The 22510-nt window shown below is 49.3% G+C and overlaps 1 protein-coding gene across 2 annotated transcripts in view; it reads right to left on the reverse strand.

The window, feature by feature from the left end:
• The window catches only part of KIF20B (kinesin family member 20B), a 608549-nt gene that overhangs the window by 420170 nt on the left and 165869 nt on the right, over positions 1-22510 (reverse strand). For both annotated transcript variants that reach the window (XM_078642920.1, XM_078642919.1), the window contains exon 9: positions 16799-16910. In XM_078642920.1, the coding sequence (XP_078499046.1) occupies positions 16799-16910 (112 nt within the window). The remainder of the gene's footprint in view (positions 1-16798; positions 16911-22510) is intronic.

A 22510-nucleotide genomic window follows, 5' to 3' on the forward strand; every position in this document is an offset into this window, starting at 1 on the left:
CGAAGTCCAGTGCCCAAAGACCCTCCTCAACGAACCAGACGCCGCCTGCAGACTCAGAACCAGGGGCACCTCCAACCGCGACCAGCTGAGGGTAAGCTTTACCGACACCTAAAGACACCCCGGCACCCTACAGCCCCCTGTGCCTTCCTTTGGGGTACCTACCTGTGCTCCAAGATCCCAACTTACCTCTCGAAGTGGTGGTCACCCCTGAAGCGTCTCCGTCCCCGAACCGGCAGCCTTTGTTAGTTTGTTACCTTTCCCATTGAATAACATTGAGCGCCCGGCAGCTCAAAAGCACCCTGCACCCAGCCGCCCGAGTGCCGCTGGCCGTGCCACCTTTGCCCTATCCTACTTCCCCATTTGCCCTGAGCAAGTGACCAGGAGCCCCGCTCCCATAGCCGTGTGGCCTGCTAGCCAGCAGCCGCCAACGGGAGGCCCCCTGCCCCTCATTGGATAACATTGGGCCTAACTACCTCTGCACCCGACCGCCCCTGTGCCGCTGAGGGTGAACCAACTGTACCTACCTGACCCTGGGGGACCCCTGAGTCTATGCCCAGAACCTTAACTTCACCAGCAGAGTATTCACCTGAAATCCGGTAACTCACTTACCTGCCATTGGATAACATTGACTGGTTTGACTCAAAATATCTTCCAAGTGCCTACTTTTGAAAACTTAAAATATTCCTATAAAATCAGCCGAGTAACGAATTCTGAAGTATTCACCTGTGATCAGGAGAGAAGCCAGTACTGTACTTTGTAGCCCAGTATTGAACCTTAAAAGTAATCCGAACCAGGTTTACCCTTAACCTGTATTTTCTCCATAGGAATCCATTGTCAGCTTTTCTAGGAAATTTCTTCGAAGTGCCTACTTTTGAAAACTTGAAATATTCTTAAAGCACAAGTAACTACTCGTGTAACGATATATCTGTAAGAGACATTAGTTAGTGATAGATTCCTTACCTTAGAATATCCCCAGGAGTCAGACTGGATCCGGAAATTTTTTGCGTAGCAGTACCCATGCGCGTCGGTAGGCATCGGCCGCGGCTCCGCGTCCTTCGTCAGCGTCGTGGCGCCGTGAGGACGTTTGAGTATTTAGACGCCACCTCCGCGTGCTGACGTCAGTTCTTATACACAGCTTTTCCGCGCCAGATACGCAGAACCATGATAGAACCAACACTGGTGCCATGAAACTAGGGCCCTGAAAGGGGATGACCTTAACCCTAGATATCGGTTCGCAGAACGGGGAGGATGGGTGGGTCGGTAAGGAATCTATCACTAACTAATGTCTCTTACAGATATATCGTTACACAAGTAGTAACTTGTGCATCTGAAAGAGACACGTTAGTGATAGATTCCTTACCTTAGAATAGATACCCCAGCAATACCAACCCCGGTGGTGGGTCTGCGAACCAATAATCACACCAGAAAGTCCTGGAGAACGGAACGGCCAAAGAAGCCATCCCTCCGGACTTGGCTGTCCAGGCAGTAGTGTCTCGCAAACGTGTGCAGCGAGGCCCACGTAGCCGCCTGACAAATGTCCTGCAAGGGCACTCCTCGGCCTAAGGCAGTCGTAGTCGCCGTGGCCCGAGTGGAATGAGCCCTCAGCACAACAGGGGGTTCCTTCTTAGCCAAGGAGTAACACGCCTGGATGCACAAGATGATCCACCGAGAGATGGTCCGCTTGTGCACCGCCCGTCCCTTCTTAGCGCCCACGTAACCAACAAAGAGTTGGTCATCCACCCGGAACTGCAGTGTGCAGTCTAGATAGAATGACAGCGCACGTTTTGGGTCCAGACGATTGAGCCGCTCTTCCTCTTTAGAGGGATGCGGAGGCGGGAAGAAGGTGGGCAAGGTGATAGACTGCCCGATGTGGAAGGCTGTGACTACCTTGGGTAGGAAAGAGGGTCTCGTCCGCAACACAACCTTGTCCGGATGGACAGAAAGGAAAGGTGGTTTAGAAGAGCCTGGAGCTCACTCACTCTCCTGGCAGAGGTGATGGCAACCAGGAAAGCAGTCTTTAGCCCCTTCCATGCTCATGACGAGCTCAGCTCGTCATGCAGTACAGTGCTCCTGTGCTCATGACGAGCTGAGCTCGTCATGACCAAACCCGTTTTTATTGCTGTCCAGCACAGCAGAGGATTATGTGCAGCAGCCATGTAATTAAAGTAAGAAGACGGAGAGGACAGTTATGAAGTGGCTCGAAGGGAGCACACATCACAAAGGTAAGTACAAGGTTCAAGTTCCACTGAGGCATCACGAACGGAACAGGAGGGAACGTGTGTGATGACCTTCAAAAACCTATTTACAACGGGGTACTTGAACAAGGAAGGCTGATCAGGTAGCCTTAAGAAAAACACAGACGGTGACACAGACAAACACAGACGGTGACACAGACAGTGACACAGACAAACACAGACGGTGACACAGACAAACACAGACTGTGACACAGACAGTGACACAGACAGTGACACAGAAACACAGACTGTGACACAGACAGTGACACAGAAACACAGACGGTGACACAGACAGTGACACAAACACAGATGGTGACACAGAAACAGACGGTGACACAGACGCACAAGGACGAGGACACACAAGGACGGAGACACACAAGCACAGGGACGGACGGACACACAAGGACGAGGACGGAGACACACAAGCACAGGGACGGACGGACACCACACGGACGGAGACGGACGGACACACACACGGACGGAGACGGACGGACACACACACGGACGGAGACGGACGGACACACACACGGACGGAGACGGACGGACACACACACGGACGGAGACGGACGGACACACACACGGACGGAGACGGACGGACACACACACGGACGGAGACGCACACAAGGACAGACGGAGACGGGCGGAGACACGCACACAAGGACGGGCGGAGACGGGCGGAGACACGCACACAAGGACGGGCGGAGACACACACAAGGACGGGCGGAGACACACACAAGGACGGGCGGAGACACACACAAGGACGGACGGAGACACACACAAGGACGGACGGAGACACACACAAGGACGGACGGAGACACACACAAGGACGGACGGAGACACACACAAGGACGGACGGAGACACACACAAGGACGGACGGAGACACACACAAGGACGGACGGAGACACACACAAGGACGGACGGAGACACACACAAGGACGGACGGAGACACACACAAGGACGGACGGAGACACACACAAGGACGGACGGAGACACACACAAGGACGGACGGAGACACACACAAGGACGGACGGAGACACACACAAACGGACGAGGACAGACGGAGACACACTGACACACACGGACGGAGACTCACAAGGACGGACGGAGACTCAAGGACGGACGGAGAATCACAAGGACGGACGGAGACACACACACAAGGACGAGGACGGATGGACACACACGAGGACGGACGGACACACACAAGGACGGACGGACACACACAAGGACGAGGACGGACGGACACGAGGACGGACGGACACAAGGACGAGGACGGACGGACACAAGGACGGACGGACACAAGGATGAGGACGGACGGAGACACACACACAAGGACGAGGACGGACACACACACACACACACACACAAGGACGGAGACACACACACACACACACACACACACACACACACACAAGGACAAGGACGGAGACACACACACACAAGGACAAGGACGGAGACACACACACACAAGGACAAGGACGGAGACACACACACACTGACAAGGACAAGGACAGACGGAGACACACACAAGGACGGACGGAGGCACACAGAAGGACGGACGGAGACACACAAGGACGGACGGAGACACACACAAGGACGGACGGAGACACACACAAGGACGGACGGAGAGACACCCACACAAGGACGAGGACGGACAGACGGAGACACACACACACGGACGAGGACAGACGGAGACACACACTGACGGAGACTCACAAGGACGGACGGAGACTCACAAGGACGGACGGAGACTCACAAGGACGGACGGAGACACACACAAGGACGAGGACGGATGGACACACGAGGACGGACGGACACACAAGGACGAGGACGGACGGACACAAGGACGAGGACGGACGGACAAGTATGAGGACGGACGGAGACAAACACACACACACACACACACACACACACAAGGACAAGGACGGAGACACACACACACACACACACACACAAGGACTGAGACACACACACACACACAAGGACTGAGACACACACACAAGGACAAGGACAAGGACAGACGGAGACACACACAAGGACAGACGGAGACACACACAAGGACAGACGGAGACGCACACACACACACACAAGTACGAGGACGGACAGACAGACACACACACAAGGACGAGGACGGACAGACGGAGACACACACAGACAAGGACAGACTGAGACACACACAGACAAGGACAGACAGAGACACACACACGGACGGAGACTCAAGGACGGACGGAGACTCAAGGACAGACGGAGACTCACAAGGACAGACGGAGACTCACAAGGACAGACGGAGACTCACAAGGACAGACGGAGACTCACACGGACAGACGGAGACTCACACGGACAGACGGAGACTCACACGGACAGACGGAGACTCACACGGACAGACGGAGACTCACACGGACAGACGGAGACTCACACGGACAGACGGAGACTCACACGGACAGACGGAGACTCACACGGACAGACGGAGACTCACAAGGACAGACGGAGACTCACAAGGACAGACGGAGACTCACAAGGACAGACGGAGACTCACAAGGACAGACGGAGACTCACAAGGACAGACGGAGACTCACACGGACAGACGGAGACTCACAAGGACAGACGGAGACTCACACGGACAGACGGAGACTCACACGGACAGACGGAGACTCACACGGACAGACGGAGACTCACACGGACAGACGGAGACTCACACGGACAGACGGAGACTCACACGGACAGACGGAGACTCACACGGACAGACGGAGACTCACACGGACAGACGGAGACTCACACGGACAGACGGAGACTCACACGGACAGACGGAGACTCACACGGACAGACGGAGACTCACACGGACAGACGGAGACTCACACGGACAGACGGAGACTCACACGGACAGACGGAGACTCACACGGACAGACGGAGACTCACACGGACAGACGGAGACTCACACGGACAGACGGAGACTCACACGGACAGACGGAGACTCACACGGACAGACGGAGACACACACACACAGATGAGGATGGACGAAGACACACAAGGACGAGGACGGACACACACACACACACACGGACCACACACACACACAAGGACCACACACAAACACACACACACACAAGGACCACACACACACAAGGGACGGACGGAGACACACACACACAAGCACGAGGACGGACGGAGACACACAAGGACGAGGACGGAGACACACACAAGGACAAGGACGGAGACACACAAGGACAAGGACGGACAGACACACACAAGGACGGACAGACACACAAGGACAAGGACGAAGACACACACACAAGGACAAGGACGGAGACACACACACACACAAGGACAAGGACGGAGACACACACACACAAGGACAAGGACTGAGACACACACAAGGACAAGGACGGAGACACACACAAGGACAAGGACGGAGACACACACACACAAGGACGGAGACACACACACACACACACACAAGGACAAGGACGGAGACACACACACACAAGGACAAGGACGGAGACACACACACACACAAGGACAAGGACGGAGACACACACACAAGGACGGAGACACACACACACAAGGACAAGGACGAAGACACACACACACAAGGACAAGGACGAAGACACACACACACAAGGACAAGGACGGAGACACACACACAAGGACAAGGACGGAGACACACACACACACAAGGACAAGGACGGAGACACACACACAAGGACAAGGACGGAGACACACACACACACACACACACACACACACAAGGACAAGGACGGAGACACACAAGGACAAGGACGGACAGACACACACAAGGACGGACAGACACACACAAGGACGAGGACAGACGGAGACACACAAGGACAGACGGAGAGACACCCACACAAGGACGAGGACGGACAGACGGAGACACACACACACGGACGAGGACAGACGGAGACACACACTGACACACACGGACGGAGACTCACAAGGACGGACGGAGACTCACAAGGACGGACGGAGACTCACAAGGACGGACGGAGACACACAAGGACGAGGACGGATGGACACACACGAGGACGGACGGACACACACAAGGACGAGGACGGACGGACACAAGGACGAGGACGGACGGACACGAGGACGGACGGACACAAGGACGAGGACGGACGGACACAAGGACGAGGACGGACGGACACAAGGACGAGGACGGACGGACACAAGGACGAGGACGGACGGACACAAGGACGAGGACGGACGGACACAAGGACGAGGACGGACGGACACAAGGACGAGGACGGACGGAGACACACACAAGGACGGACACACACACTGACACACACACAAGGACGGAGACACACACAAGGACGGAGACACACACACACACATACAAGGACAAGGACGGAGACACACACACAAGGACAAGGACGGAGACACACACACACACAAGGACAAGGACGGAGACACACACACACACAAGGACCGAGACACACACACACAAGGACAAGGACGAAGACACACACACACAAGGACGGAGACACACACACACAAGGACAAGGACGGAGACACACACACACAAGGACAAGGACGGAGACACACACACAAGGACAAGGACGGAGACACACACACACACACACACAAGGACAAGGACGGAGACACACACACAAGGACAAGGACGGAGACACACACACACAAGGACAAGGACGGAGACACACACACACAAGGACAAGGACGGAGACACACACACACACACAAGGACAAGGACGGAGACACACACACACAAGGACAAGGACGGAGACACACACAAGGACAGACGGAGACACACACACACAAGGACAAGGACGAAGACACACACACACAAGGACGGAGACACACACACACAAGGACAAGGACGGAGACACACACACACAAGGACAAGGACGGAGACACACACACAAGGACAAGGACGGAGACACACACACACACACACACACACAAGGACAAGGACGGAGACACACACACACAAGGACAAGGACGGAGACACACACACACACAAGGACAAGGACTGAGACACACACAAGGACAAGGACGGAGACACACACAAGGACAGACGGAGACACACACACACAAGGACAAGGACGGAGACACACACAAGGACAGACGGAGACACACAAGGACAGACGGAGACACACACAAGGACAGACGGAGACACACACAAGGACAGACGGAGACACACACAAGGACAGACGGAGACACACACACAAGGACAGACGGAGACACACACACAAGGACAGACGGAGACACACACAAGGACAGACGGAGACACACACACAAGGACAGACGGAGACACACACACAAGGACAGACGGAGACACACACAAGGACAGACGGAGACACACACACAAGGACAGACGGAGACACACACACAAGGACAGACGGAGACACACACACAAGGACAGACGGAGACACACACACAAGGACAGACGGAGACACACACACAAGGACAGACGGAGACACACACACAAGGACAGACGGAGACACACACACAAGGACAGACGGAGACACACACACAAGGACAGACGGAGACACACACAAGGACAGACGGAGACACACACAAGGACAGACGGAGACACACAAGGACAGACGGAGACACACACAAGGACAGACGGAGACACACACAAGGACAGACGGAGACACACACAAGGACAGACGGAGACACACACAAGGACAGACGGAGACACACACAAGGACAGACGGAGACGCACACACACACACAAGGACGAGGACGGACAGACTGAGAGACACACACACAAGGACGGACAGACGGAGACACACACACACACAGACGAGGACAGACGGAGACACACACACAAGGACAGACGAGACACACACACAAGGACAGACGGAGACACACACACAAGGACAGACGGAGACACACAAGGACAGACGGAGACACACACACACACAAGGACGAGGACGGACAGACTGAGAGACACACACACAAGGACGAGGACGGACAGACTGAGAGACACACACACAAGGACGAGGACGGACAGACGGAGACACACACACAGACGAGGACAGACGGAGACACACACACAAGGACAGACGGAGACACACACACAAGGACAGACGGAGACACACACACAAGGACAGACGGAGACACACACACAAGGAGAGACGGAGACACACACACAAGGACAGACGGAGACACACACACACACACACACACACACGGACGAGGACGGACAGACTGAGAGACACACACAAGGACGAGGACAGACGGAGACACACACTGACACACACGGACGGAGACTCAAGGACAGACGGAGACTCACAAGGACAGACGGAGACTCACAAGGACAGACGGAGACTCACAAGGACAGACACACAAGGACGGAGACACACACACACACACACACACAAGGACAAGGACGGAGACACACACACACACAAGGACAAGGACGGAGACACACACACACACACAAGGACAAGGACGGAGACACACACACACACACAAGGACAAGGACGGAGACACACACACACACACACACAAGGACGGAGACACACACACACACACACACACACACACACACAAGGACGGAGACACACACACACACACACAAGGACAAGGACTGAGACACACACACACAAGGACGGAGACACACACACACACACAAGGATGGAGACACACACACACACACAAGGACGGAGACACACACACAAGGACAAGGACGGAGACACACACACACAAGGACAAGGACGGAGACACACACACACACACACAAGGACAAGGACGGAGACACACACACACAAGGACGGAGACACACACACACACAAGGACGGAGACACACACACACACAAGGACGGAGACACACACACACAAGGACGGAGACACACACAAGGACGGACGGAGACACACACAAGGACGGACGGAGACACACACAAGGACGGACGGAGACACACACAAGGACGGACGGAGACACACACAAGGACGGACGGAGACACACACAAGGACGGACGGAGACACACACAAGGACGGACGGAGACACACACACAGATGAGGATGGACTGAGACACACAAGGACGAGGACGGACACACACACAATGACCACACACACACAGGCACACACAAGGACCACACACACACAAGGGACGGACGGAGACACACACACAAGCACGAGGACGGACGGAGAGACACACACACGGACGAGGACGGACGGAGACAGACACACGGACGAGGACGGACGGAGACACACACACACACAAGGACGAGGACAGACGGAGACACACACACACACACAGACACACACGGACGGAGGAGACACACAAGGACGAGGACGGACGGACACACACACACACACAGGGACGAGGACGGACACACACAAGGACAAGGACCGACAGAGACACACACACAAGGACACACGGACTAGGACGGACGGACGGACACACAAGGACGGACGGAGACTCACAAGGACGGACGGAGACTCACAAGGACGGACGGAGACACACACACACAGATGAGGATGGACTGAGACACACAAGGACGAGGACGGACACACACAAACAATGACCACACACACACAGGCACACACAAGGACCACACACACACAAGGGACGGACGGAGACACACACACAAGCACGAGGACGGACAGACACACACAAGGACGAGGATGGACGGAGAGAGACACAGGACGGACGGAGAGACACACACACAAGGACAAGGACCAACGGGGAGACACACACACACACACACACACAAGGACGAGGACGGACGGAGACACACAAGGACGAGGACGGACGGAGACACACACACACACACACACACACACAAGGACGGAGACACGGACAAGGACGGACAGACACAAGGACAGACGGAGACACACACACACACAAGGACGGATGGAGAGACACACACACACGGACGAGGACGGACAGAGACACAGACACACACGGACGAGGACGGACGGAGACACAGACACACACGGACGAGGACGGACGGAGACACACACACACACACAAGGACACAGCCGGACGGAGACACACACAAGGACGAGGACGGACGGACACACACACACACACACACACAGGGACGAGGACGGACACACACAAGGACAAGGACCGACGGAGACACACACACACAAGGACACACGGACTGGGACGGACGGATGGACACACACACACACACACATATATACAAGGACGAGTACGGACGGAGACACACAAACACCCTTTTGCAGGCCGTGTGTTTTGGTGCAGAAGTAAAGAGTCAACATGGCACACATCCCTGTGTGATCTATGCCAGTACAGTGGGTTGTAGGCATGGCAGTCACCCCTCTAGCTGGGTGACCTATGCCAGTGGAGAGGGTAAAGATGCATGAGCCCTGTAACCCTACCGTGTTCAAGTCCATTCTTAGGCATTGTAAGTGCAGTGCTGCCATTAAGAGTATATGGTTTTTCATTACGAACTCCACAGCACCATAATTGCTGCACTGAAGACTGGGAAGTTTGGTATCAAACTTCTCAGCCCATTAAACCCACTGATGACAGTGTGGGAGTTAATTAAAAATGTACACAGCGGGCATCTCAGAGATACACCCTGAAATCAACCAGCCTCTGGTGGGTTCCCCTACTGGTACACACCAGCCTGCCATCACAAAACATGTTTCTGGACCACTAGGGTGGGAGCCTATGCTCCCTAAGCCCAGAAACAAAGCCTTTCCTGGCCGGAGGTGTTCACACCTCCTCCAGGCCAGGAAGAGCCATCTGTGGCAGGGGAGCTTCAAAGGCCAGGCAGCCTTTGTAATGCGACCCTCAGCCTCTCCTGCTATCAGGAGCAGGCCCCCTTCCTTTCTCCCCTCCCTTTCCGCGGGAAAAACTAGCAGGCTCAGGAGGTGTGCCCACCTCTGCCAACTCCACCTCTCAGGTGGGGGAGGCGAGGTGAAGTCCACTCTCCAGTGCTCACCATCTTGCAGATGGCAGGCACACCCCAATCAGGGCGAGGTATTGTGCTCACAACCCCACGTGGGGCGAGTACATCAAGGGTGGCTACTGACCTCAAGACCCCTAAAACGCCCCCTGAAATACAGTATTTAGGCGGCAGCCCTGAACCAAGAAGGCAGAGCCAGAAACCACAAGAAAAGAAAAGGACGAAAAGCCGTGCAGAGCTTACAAGAGGACAACGCCCACTGATTTGGCTCCAGCCCTACAGGCCTGTCTCCCCTCTAACCTGCTCCTGCAAAATCCTAGAGTCCTGCAGCCAGCAACCTCAAAAACCCTGGAGGACCTGCCAGCCTTCCCATCAAAGACTGAATCTCCAGTGAACGCTGGACTTGTTCAAACTGCAGCTTCTGGTGCCAACCAGAAACTGCGAATCCAGCAGACTCTGGACCTGCCGAACCCAGCCCGAGCTAGAGTGGAAAAATACCACGAGGAGGTTCCCCCTGGCGATCCTGACCCGGGATTTGGCAACCCCTGACCTGCCTCAAGCCTCCAGACAACGCCTGCAGCCTCAATACAGACGACCCCCACCTACCACGACCAGAGCGGGTAAGAAAATCCGAAGTCCCAAGACACCCTGCACCCGACGCCCCACGGTCTTGTGTGCCCAAACCAACAGTGCCTAACAAACCCTCAACATCCCAACTTACCCCTTGAAGTGGTGGTCGCAACTGGAAGATCCTCATCCCAGAGCCTGCAGTGTTTTTGTCCCAGGGGTTCTCCACTGGAAACAGGGCACCAGACCTCAAAACAGCACCCTGAACCCGGCCGCCCCAGTGCGCTGAAGGATCAATTCAAGTGCATCACTGACCCTGGGAGAACACCTACCAACCCCCCCGGCCCCCAACTAACCCCAGAACATTTGACTTCCACAGCGGTTTACTTACCTGCAATCCAATTACCTGTTTTTCCTCCATGGGATAACATGGACAATTTTCCCTCCAAAAACGACTAAGTGTGGAGTTTTTGAATACGAAAATATTCTTTCAAAAACACACAAATAACAAAAACTTGGAAATGTCCCAGTGCTGATTCTAGGCATCCAGCACGGAGTTAGAAAAAGTAACGTAAAAGTAACTTACCTGCAATTTATTTAAAAAGCCTATTTATTCTAATGTACTGTATTTGCTAAGTGTTGCATACTACTGTTCCCCTGTAATCAAACAAAGTACAATCCCTATTGCATTTTCAGACTGTTCTATATCCAGTAACTTATTACTGAAAAGTATTAAATGCTTACCTGTACCAAGCTTGCTTGGTTCTAAAAATAAACAGTATATTTTTTATACAAAAACAATTGGCTTAGAGTTCGGTTCTTGAGTGTGTGAATTAATTTGCGGACTGAGTGTGTACATCAAATGCTTAACACGGTCCAAGATACCACTATTAGAGAGCACGGTTCTATTCAACTTTAACCTCTGCCTACCTCTGGGGTCACTGGAATTTATACACACTATACCTCATTTTGGTATAGTATATACAGAGCCAGTTTCTTACAGAGATGGACCCGATTGTACGCCATCTCCAAGATAATCACTCCCACAGGGGTATCCAGTTTAAGACGGGCCCTTTATTGATCACACAGATGACATTCTCTATGTGAGGCAGCCAGACGAAAACCTAGGGCCTTTTCTTCGAGAGAGTACCTGCTATAGCACCCTATCGGGCTTGCACATTCATTAGTGCAAGTACGAGGTCTTCACTTTGACCGCGGCCCATTGTGACCGAAACAGTTCTCATTAAAATGGTGTGAAGACTCAGTTAAATATTTAGGCATTCATATTCATACAGACCAGTAGCAAATTCTTCAACTCAATTATTGCCCAGCTATGGAGAAGCTGTGCGACAAGATTGAACGCTTGGATGAAATTACCCCCAACTATGGCGGTAAAAATCGCTTTGATTAAAATGGTCGTTCTACCACAGTTCTTATATCTCTTGCAGAACATACCAATACCTTTGTATACAGCGCTTTGCTACACCCCGTTCCCATCTAATACAGCTGGTGTGGGGTGGCAGACAACCCAGGGTCACCTGGAATGCCCAGAGCGGGCGGGCGGGTTTGGAATACCGAAATTTTGTATTTATTTATTTTGTCGATAGTACAGCTTCGAGACACTGGTTTCATTTTGACTCTCAGATCCCTTATTTGTGACCAAAGGCCGATCTCTCTCATCCCACCCTCTAGCCGCACTTTTGCTGATTGGCTTGGCAAGAGATCCACAGAACCTTCAGACATTATCTACAACCAGCTGGGCCCTGAAACAACTTTCCCGGGCGACCGGGGCACAACTCCTTTATTCCTCGGCACTTCCCTTAGCAAGGAACCTCTGGGTACCCATCACCCAGAAGGCAACGGTGCAGCGTACCTTGTCTAAATTAAATTTGACTACATTTGGGACATATTCGCCAATGAACACATTTTCTCGTGTTGAGGATGTCTGATTCATAGAGGCCACATTTACGGACCAGTTTATATTATGCAGGTGGCAGGGGCACTAAGATCGCGGATCCCCAGCTATACCTTAGAACCACCAGATTTCCCTGATTAATACTACTTATCAAGGACAGTGGCGGGAACTTCTGATGTCAAGAATCTACAGAGCCGCCATCGCAATGCTCCAAACTAGGGATGAAAGGATACGGTTGGCGTGGAACAGGACCTGGGTCAACCCCTCACGGATACTCGCGGATACTCAGTGGCGCTATTGTTGCGAAAAACCACAAAAGTCTCCTTTAACCATAAACATAAAATACTACATTTAAAATTTTTACGGCGGGCTTACATCACTCCTGCCAAGGTAAACCGAATGGACCCTGCGCGACCACACACATGCCCTCTATGTAGCACCCCGATGGCAGACTTTGCACAAATTACATGGAAGTGTGACAAGGTGGCCCAATTTTGGAAGGGTTTTATTGACAAATTCTCACAGGACTGACATGAACATTTCTCTCACAACCCTACAGGCAATGCTAGGACACGTACAAGGCCTCCCCAAGACTTCTTGGCTCTTCTGTGTTATTGTTGGCCAAGAGAAAAGTCGCTTTACACTGGGGGAGTAACTCTCACCGACGTTGATAGGCTTGATGCTCAGCATGTCATACTGCAATACTAATTGTGATGCATTTGCTGAATTGCAACCCCCAGCATCCAGATCACTTGATATATGGCAACCTTTTCGAACTTACCGACTGGCACAAACATTACTTGTCTATAACAAAACGGTAAGTGTTTTCCTAACTGGATCAGGACAGACAATGTTGTTTTATGTGTTAGATGCTATGTAATCACATGAACCTAGCTATTTGTTTTTTTTTTTAAAACTATAAATAAAGAATTAAAAAATTTAAAAAAAGAATCCAATAAAATGGAATTTTGCGGCTAGACCTGCCACGTTCCAGGAAACACTTTTTAGGCTTTCACCCCTGCCCAGGTATGGTTTAAAAATGGCTCAGTGAAGCCCAACTTTGGAATACTAGTTCCCATGATACTTGCCCCCGGGGCCACTTATGCAACCAAGATGATGGTTAACTTTAGCACCAGCCTGTGTCTCCCATATTTCCACTCTGACGGTGATGCCGCAGACATTCATTAAGGTGCCTCAGGGGAGCATAGGGATTGTGTGTTGTCTGTATACCCCCGAAAGAAGAAACTCCTGCCTGGAATGGGAGGCAATTGCTGGTTATGATATTTTGAGAGGGCCTGTAAAAAAAAACACAAAGGTAGTGACTTGATACCCGACTCTAGGTAAAGGGACTGGGAGGTCTGTTGCAAGATGTTTCGAGCTAGTTTTGGGAATCTGAATGAGACTTTCACATTATCGCGATCAAATGTTATCCTAGACCGACCTATCCAAGAGACCCTCCTGGCCATCAAGATGTGCCTATGGTCTTTCACTTTGATTCAGGCATGTTTGCTTAGCCAATGTGCAACTTTATTAATAGGTTGGTCAGGAGGCTCAGCCCTTTGAGGTTCAAGGCCTGGAACCACTACCAAAATCAAAGTATGGGGCAGCACGCTGGGGGTAGATCAATTACTGGTAGTCCAGGGCTGTTGAGGGCAGATGAACTATCTCTGACCACTTCCCTATGCTGAAGCTGGGGTTGCTGGTGGATCAGGTCAGAGCGGCCTGTGTTTGTCCAGGCGCAAGAGTGACGTGAGCTGTGGCATCAGGACAGCCTCAAGCAATTCTGGGGGTTGTAGGCTCCTGCCTCTCCCATGTGGCAATGACTAGCTTTGTACAGCTTTTCTTGTGTTACTTGCCTTGGTAATCCACTAACTCAATGCTCCATTGCTAAATCTATAAATATTTGGTTGTGCAGGCTACCGATTTTAAAGTCATATAAAGATAACTCAATATTGTTACTCACAATCACAAAAGACAAAGATATCATTGAGCTTATATGCCGACAGTTAAAACTTAATTCCCTCTTGGGTAGGGGAAATACAAGTCAGTCCCCTATTCATCCAACAAAATGTAAAATTATTTTTACTACTTCCAGAAGCCAATGAAATATTGACACTCTGTTTTGTACATCTTTAGAATTGAGGTAGATTAATTTAATCGTTATCATTTTCAGTGCATTCCATTAATGAACCTCAAGAAATGCAACCTTTTCTATAAGCCGCACATTTCAGTGGCATTCGATGGCCGCATCTTTCTACCAACCATTTCTATCCACTTAAAATGTACAATTATAGATTCCATTTATTCATTTTTTTAATAATTATTTAAATCTTCCCTCAACCTCAGTGGAGTGGGGACATTACACTATGAAACCAATCAATCGTAGAATAAATGAAAAAAAAGAGTAAGAGAAAAATGGGTAAAGTCAACGTAAAAAGATCGTACAAGAAGGACAGCCAAAGACAAAGCATCATCAAATGCTGTAACCCAGGAAAAATTTAAGGAAAGGAAAAAGCAAAACATGACTTAATAACTTGTTAAAAAAATTGTATGTTTCAAAGTAATACTGAGTGGATGGATAACACTGGCTTAGACTCCAGGGGGCACTTAGGTCTACAAATTCCATGGTTTGCCAAATCTTGCCAGCTGACATTATATGGATAGACTGGTCACCAGGCAGGTGATAAAAAGTCTTACATAATAGAACAGATCGATTAAAGAAGTCAGTGCAGAGAAAAGTGAATAGGGGGCAATATGATCAAATTTCTACACACCCAACACCGGGTGTGCAGTCGCATGACAAATCAGACCCCTACCGAAATTGCATTTCCGCCATAGAGTGTGGACAAAGCAGAGCCACCAAGGGAGTAGGAAAATATGGCATAGGGAGAGACAACGAGCAGGTGTAGTGGTTGGTGGAAATACTGGGCAAGCTTTAAGGCACGGACTTGGGACAAACCTCAGTATTCAGACAAAAACAAAAGAAAGCTTTATTCACTGTATGTCTTCCTCATGCTCTCCACTATTCTAAGTTTGAACATGAGGTGTAACTGAATAAGAAAGGTGTAGAAACTACAATTAGATTTTAATGAATTAAAAGAAAAGGCATCCCGTTCAAGTCCTATCTCATACTTTAAAACTATGATGAAATATCTTAACTTAGAATGAATATGCTTCAAGGTATTAGACAACAATACTAAAGAGAAAATTGATTACCTTCTACTAGAAGAGCTGTTCAACTTAGTGCTAGCAAAACTCTGGCATCTCTTCCCCAAGTGTAATAGTTTGTAAGCTTCTTTTGAGTCTGAAACCTCAATCCACTGGAGATCTACAAGAAGCAACAAAACAAATAATACATGTCTGTCAAATGTATGTTGCAGAACGAATAAAGATGAATACATTAGTTCAATGATTGTGATCTACAAAATAAACAAACTGGAGTTAGTGAAGCGCTATCTTTTTAAAATCTATATTTTGACAAAGGGAAGGAATATACAAGTACAGTTACTGCAAAAAATTCTGAAGCTTACTAGCCAAAAATGTTTCAGCTGTCAGATGCCCCTTTGCCTGAATGAGGGAGGAATCCTAATGACAGCAATGATTGATTATCTTGAAGAAAAAAAAAAAGAAAGGAGGGACCAAATTGGAGATCATTTGCTTCTCCCCAAAATAATGTAATGAATCAAGCAAGATTATTAGGACAGTGAGGTACAAAACACCAAAACACTAAAAATACATACAAAGATGAACCAGTAAATCGGATAATGCTAAATTAATTTCAGTACTAAAACATTCTGCAAAAAAAGTGCTATAGTGGGTCTACAAATGTGTACATATACTATTCAGGTAAGAATATTTATGCCACTAGTAACATCAGACTTATCAGTTTCTTAGAAACAATGATATCCAAGACCCAAATCTTTTATTTGTCTCAACAGCTTAAAATTAAAAATGACTAATCACCAGCAGGGAGAATTAAAATTCATCAATGTAAACACCCAAGGGTTGCAAGCAAGTGTACTAAATAAAAGATGAGTCTTTCCATCATGACTTCACACGAGTGAAGAGTATATAGGATGTAACAAAATTGGTTCCCCCGCTATGTGAACACGGCTACATCCGTAGCCAAAATGCATTAATTCTGCAGTAATAGAATACATTTCTGGATGACAGAGGCTCCTTGGTGACGGTACCTTTTCATGAATGAAATAAATTTGGTTATATGCAAGCATGAGCACAATGTAATAGGGTAGTTATTAGGGTAAGTGTTATGGTCTCTGGTAAAAAAAAAAATATCGTGTTTGCTTAAGTTATTTTGAAAACAAAAATTCTTTGGTTGGCACACAGGCTTTCGAGTGTTCTATTTGTGCTGGTGTAGCGTGCTCCAGTGGTATCACTCTCTACCTCTTAGAGTGTTAAGCGTATGAAGATTTGAAGCATCCTCTGCATAGAGGATGGCCCTCTGGGCACAGCTCGTGATCCGCTGTAATGCGTTCAAAATTTGTTAAAATATTTAATCCAGTCAAGGTGAAGGTTTCAAAAAAAGGGTATTTATTTGAAGATAATTGTTATCATTAACTTCAAGGTTAACTTCTTTATGACGATTTTCACATGTTTTTATTTGTTTTATATTATTCCACAGGTTTTTGCAAAGCGTTCCCAATGCATTTCGTGCAGCAAGTGCACTTCATCAGGGGAATCTAAACGTAAAGATTAAATGAACTCAGTATGAGGATAAGTTCCTACTAAACACGTAGGTAAACATATTTATATCATCTATCTAAAATTAGACATGCAATCTGATATTATTAGAATTGATAATTTGAGAGATGTTAATAAAGGTAAGATGTAGCGTGATAAATTGCGTTGAGGGAACAGATTATTTAGATGATCACCGAAGTGTTGTGAATAAGGAAAGCGTTCTAATTTCACGGTGCATTTCAGAGTGAAAATAAAAATGCTCATTAGTCCGTGTTCGTGAAATAACTCAATAATGTGCTCCGCGCTATTTCCAGTGTGAAAAATGTGCAGCCAGTGCCCGTGAGGAGTTTCTTACCTAAATCATGCAAAGAAATTGTAACAGGTTTCTTTCGTGTTCTTGCCAGGTTCAAAAGACGAGCCCGCGATTTAAACGTTGCAAGTGTGTTTGGAGATAGAAATAGGACTGAGGGTGGTGATCCGATCTCAGCGCCATTTTGGAGTGGTGAAATACATGCGTTATGAATGTGTTGGGAACAGAGAAATAAGACTAATGTGGCGATTCAGTTTAGAAGCCATCTTGAAGTGGTAAAAATAGAAAGATGCCGAAAATGTGGTTGAAAAAGTGAAAGAAGGAAAAAATAGTGGATAAAATAGTGATATACTCAATATTGAAATATCGGATTTGAAAATACTAATACTACAAATGAAAAGATGTGATTAGGAGTGAGCAACGGTCCTAGAAACACAATGTAATCAGTAAATCTGCCCTTACAATAAAGTCAAATGAATGTAACAGTGTCTTGTTACCATTTTACAAATAGCATGAGAATTCTACTCTGTCATTGAGCCCATTCGGTTTCATTGCATTCAAAAAGTATATCCAATGATTTTCTCGTTGTAATAATGTTCGATTCATGTCTCTGCCTGGGATTTTTGCAATGGTTTCCAATATCGCAAACTTCAGTTGACTGATATTGTGATGTCTCTCATTGAAATGTGTAGCAACACTGGACCTCAAGTTGTTGGTTCTAATATTTCTCTTATGTTCAGATATTCGTATTTTGATTTTCCTGATTGTTTTGCCCACATATATGAGTCCACATGGACATTTCAGATAGTATATGACATGTTGGGAGTCACAAGTTGCTGTGGTTTTCAATTTGATGGTGGTTCCTCTCATTGGGTGTGTCATGGTATTGCCCTTTATTATATTATTGCAGCAACTGCAATTATAACAGGGCATTGTCCCTTTGTGATTGTTCATCTCAGTGTCTCCAGTCTGTTTTAAGATGTCTTATGTTTTTACTCCTGGTATATCCAAATGTGGGTTGATGAGCTATGATGTTTTGAAAATCTGGTTCATTGGTGAGCAGTGGCCAGTGCTTTTTAATGATCTTTTTGTACTGGTAACTCATGGTCGAAAATTTGGATACTATCACTGTTTTTAATGATTCATGTTTCAAAGTGGGTTTTCACTCAGGCTCTCCTCACCAATGTGCAGCATCTCCCCTTGTGGCAGGAGTGTTATGAAGTCTACACCCTTCTGGTGAGTTATCCATTGATCTGGCATACAGGGTGTTCCCGGAATCCATCTTGCTTGTAAACACTGCCTGCATGACAGTTTTATGGGTGATGTTTTGAGCCATTTGAAAAAGTCTTCCTCCGTATTCTTGGGGTACAGAAGCAAGAGGCGGTTCTGTCGAAAATGCCTTGGTTCATGGCGTGGGTTTTGAGGGATGACGCTGTTGGTCCTAGCAATGTTGGCCACCAGGTGAAGTCCCACAGAGATGTGATCTTCATGAAGATCACTATTTCAGTCGTCAGTGTTCACCTTTAGACAGTTGGTCTTCATCTAGACAGTTGGTCTTCATCTAGTGGGCAATTTCAGCTATATAGACATTGAACTTGATCTGGGTACTAAATGTCTTGTCTGGGAGGGAGAGAATTAGTTGCATGTTAGCATAGGAAAGGATGTTGAAATAGAGAGTAGATGATGCTGGCTAGACGGATCATATTTGCATTGAAGAAGGTCGGGTTCAGAGAGGATCTTCATGGATTAGTTCCTGGGTGTCGGAGGAGTACATTGCCAGGATGACGAACAAGTTCCTTCCAGTAAGAAAGCAGCAGATCCATCAGTGTGCATGTCCTTGGATTCAGATGTCGTGTAGACATTGGATGAGAATGGGTGAGAGACTGTCAAATGCTGCAGAGTGGTCCAGGAGGTTGAGGGCTGCCAGGTCTCCTCTGTCCAAAGTCATGCAGATGTCATACATGCAGCGATGAGAGCCGCTTCCTTGCTGTAGTTTGGCCTGAAACCCGACTGAGTGTTGACCTTGGTCGGCACTGGTAGCAGGGAGATGACTCTGTATTTGGCCAGCGTTGAAGGGTCCACAGAAGGTTTCTTTAACAATGGGAGGACAGCTGAGTGTTTCCAAGCATCTACGAAGATCGCTCGAGAGGTGGAGGCATTCAAAATGGGTGTGAGCAAGGTGATGATGGGTTGCAGTCCTCTGGAATGAGAATGATGGGGATAGGGGTCTCATGGGGTCCCCTCAGTGGATGGACTTCATGGTGGTGCGGTTTCTGCTCAGGTGATGATTGGCCATGTGGTTATCATGGGTTCCTTGGATAAGTACGGGAGGCATTTGGCAAGGTCTGTCAGGTCCAGTTGTGGGCTGACGTTGCTGTTAATTACAGTAATTTTGTTGCAGAAGAATTGAGAGGACCTGTAAGGGAGCGAACGAGTTGGAGGCAGCTGAAGAGGAGGTGAAATGTATCACAATGCAGAAGGTTTCTTTGCTTCCGTTGGTGCTGGCATCGACGTGGTCCGCCAGAGCAGCATATTTGAGGGTACGGATCACTTGGTGTAGCGCCTCAGGGTGGATTTTACCATGCTTCTGACTGCATTGTCCTGGCTCATTCTCCATTTGTGCTCCAAAAGTTTGAGGTGGTGTTTTATCAGTTTGAGTTCTTCCATGTACCAAGTAGCCTGGATCTTGTATGGTTTTGTTTGAGGGGGACCAGGCTTGAATGCAGCGAGAGAGGGCCAGAAGATTGCCAAAAATATGCAGCATGGCTGCCTTCTAAGACTTGAACAGCTGTGGTGTCGCCGATGACCAGGGGAACTCTGGCGCAATGAGATTAACTGTGGAATCGAGCCCTCAATCAGAGATCGGGAGAGGAATAGTGGGGCCACCAGAGAGTTGGCGCAGGAGGAGATCTAATTGTTGAAATACTTTATGGCTTTGGGGAGGCGGTTGTGTTCAGGTCTTTGGGTGTTCCATTCCTCATCCGTGAAGCTTTCAAGTTTCTGGCAGTAGTGCATGTGCATTGGACCAGAACATAGATGCTCAACTTATTACTGTGTGGTCAGTCCAGGGGACTCATGTGGGCTAGTCAACTCTGATGTTGCAGAAGTTGGTGAAAATAGGGCCCAAGAGGCATCCAGCGACATAGGAAAGTCTCTTTACTTGTTGGGTGAGGCCCAGCCCTCCAGTGAGTGCTGTTGCGGTGGGGACGGCATGGTCTTCCAGGCGGAAGTTCAGGTCTCCGAGTAGGATGTTATTACTAGCATCAAGGGGTAAAGTTTGTGGGTGGTCCCAGTGGTCTATAGATGAGAGGCCGCTTAGGGTTAAGCAGACTGCGACGTGGAGCTTGAACTACAGGCTTTCCATGTTGTAGGAGGGGAAACAGAGGGGAAACAGAGGGGAAACAGAGGGGAAACAGAGGGGAAACAGAGGGGAAACAGAGGGGAAACAGAGGGGAAACAGAGGGGAAACAGAGGGGAAACAGAGGGGAAACAGAGGGGAAACAGAGGGGAAACAGAGGGGAAACAGAGGGGAAACAGAGGGGAAACAGAGGGGAAACAGAGGGGAAACAGAGGGGAAACAGAGGGGAAACAGAGGGGAAACAGAGGGGAAACAGAGGGGAAACAGAGGGGAAACAGAGGGGAAACAGAGGGGAAACAGAGGGGAAACAGAGGGGAAACAGAGGGGAAACAGAGGGGAAACAGAGGGGAAACAGAGGGGAAACAGAGGGGAAACAGAGGGGAAACAGAGGGGAAACAGAGGGGAAACAGAGGGGAAACAGAGGGGAAACAGAGGGGAAACAGAGGGGAAACAGAGGGGAAACAGAGGGGAAACAGAGGGGAAACAGAGGGGAAACAGAGGGGAAACAGAGGGGAAACAGAGGGGAAACAGAGGGGAAACAGAGGGGAAACAGAGGGGA

The sequence above is a fragment of the Lissotriton helveticus genome, chromosome 5_1 (genome assembly GCF_964261635.1).
Source record: "Lissotriton helveticus chromosome 5_1, aLisHel1.1, whole genome shotgun sequence".
Classification (NCBI taxonomy): domain Eukaryota; kingdom Metazoa; phylum Chordata; class Amphibia; order Caudata; family Salamandridae; genus Lissotriton; species Lissotriton helveticus.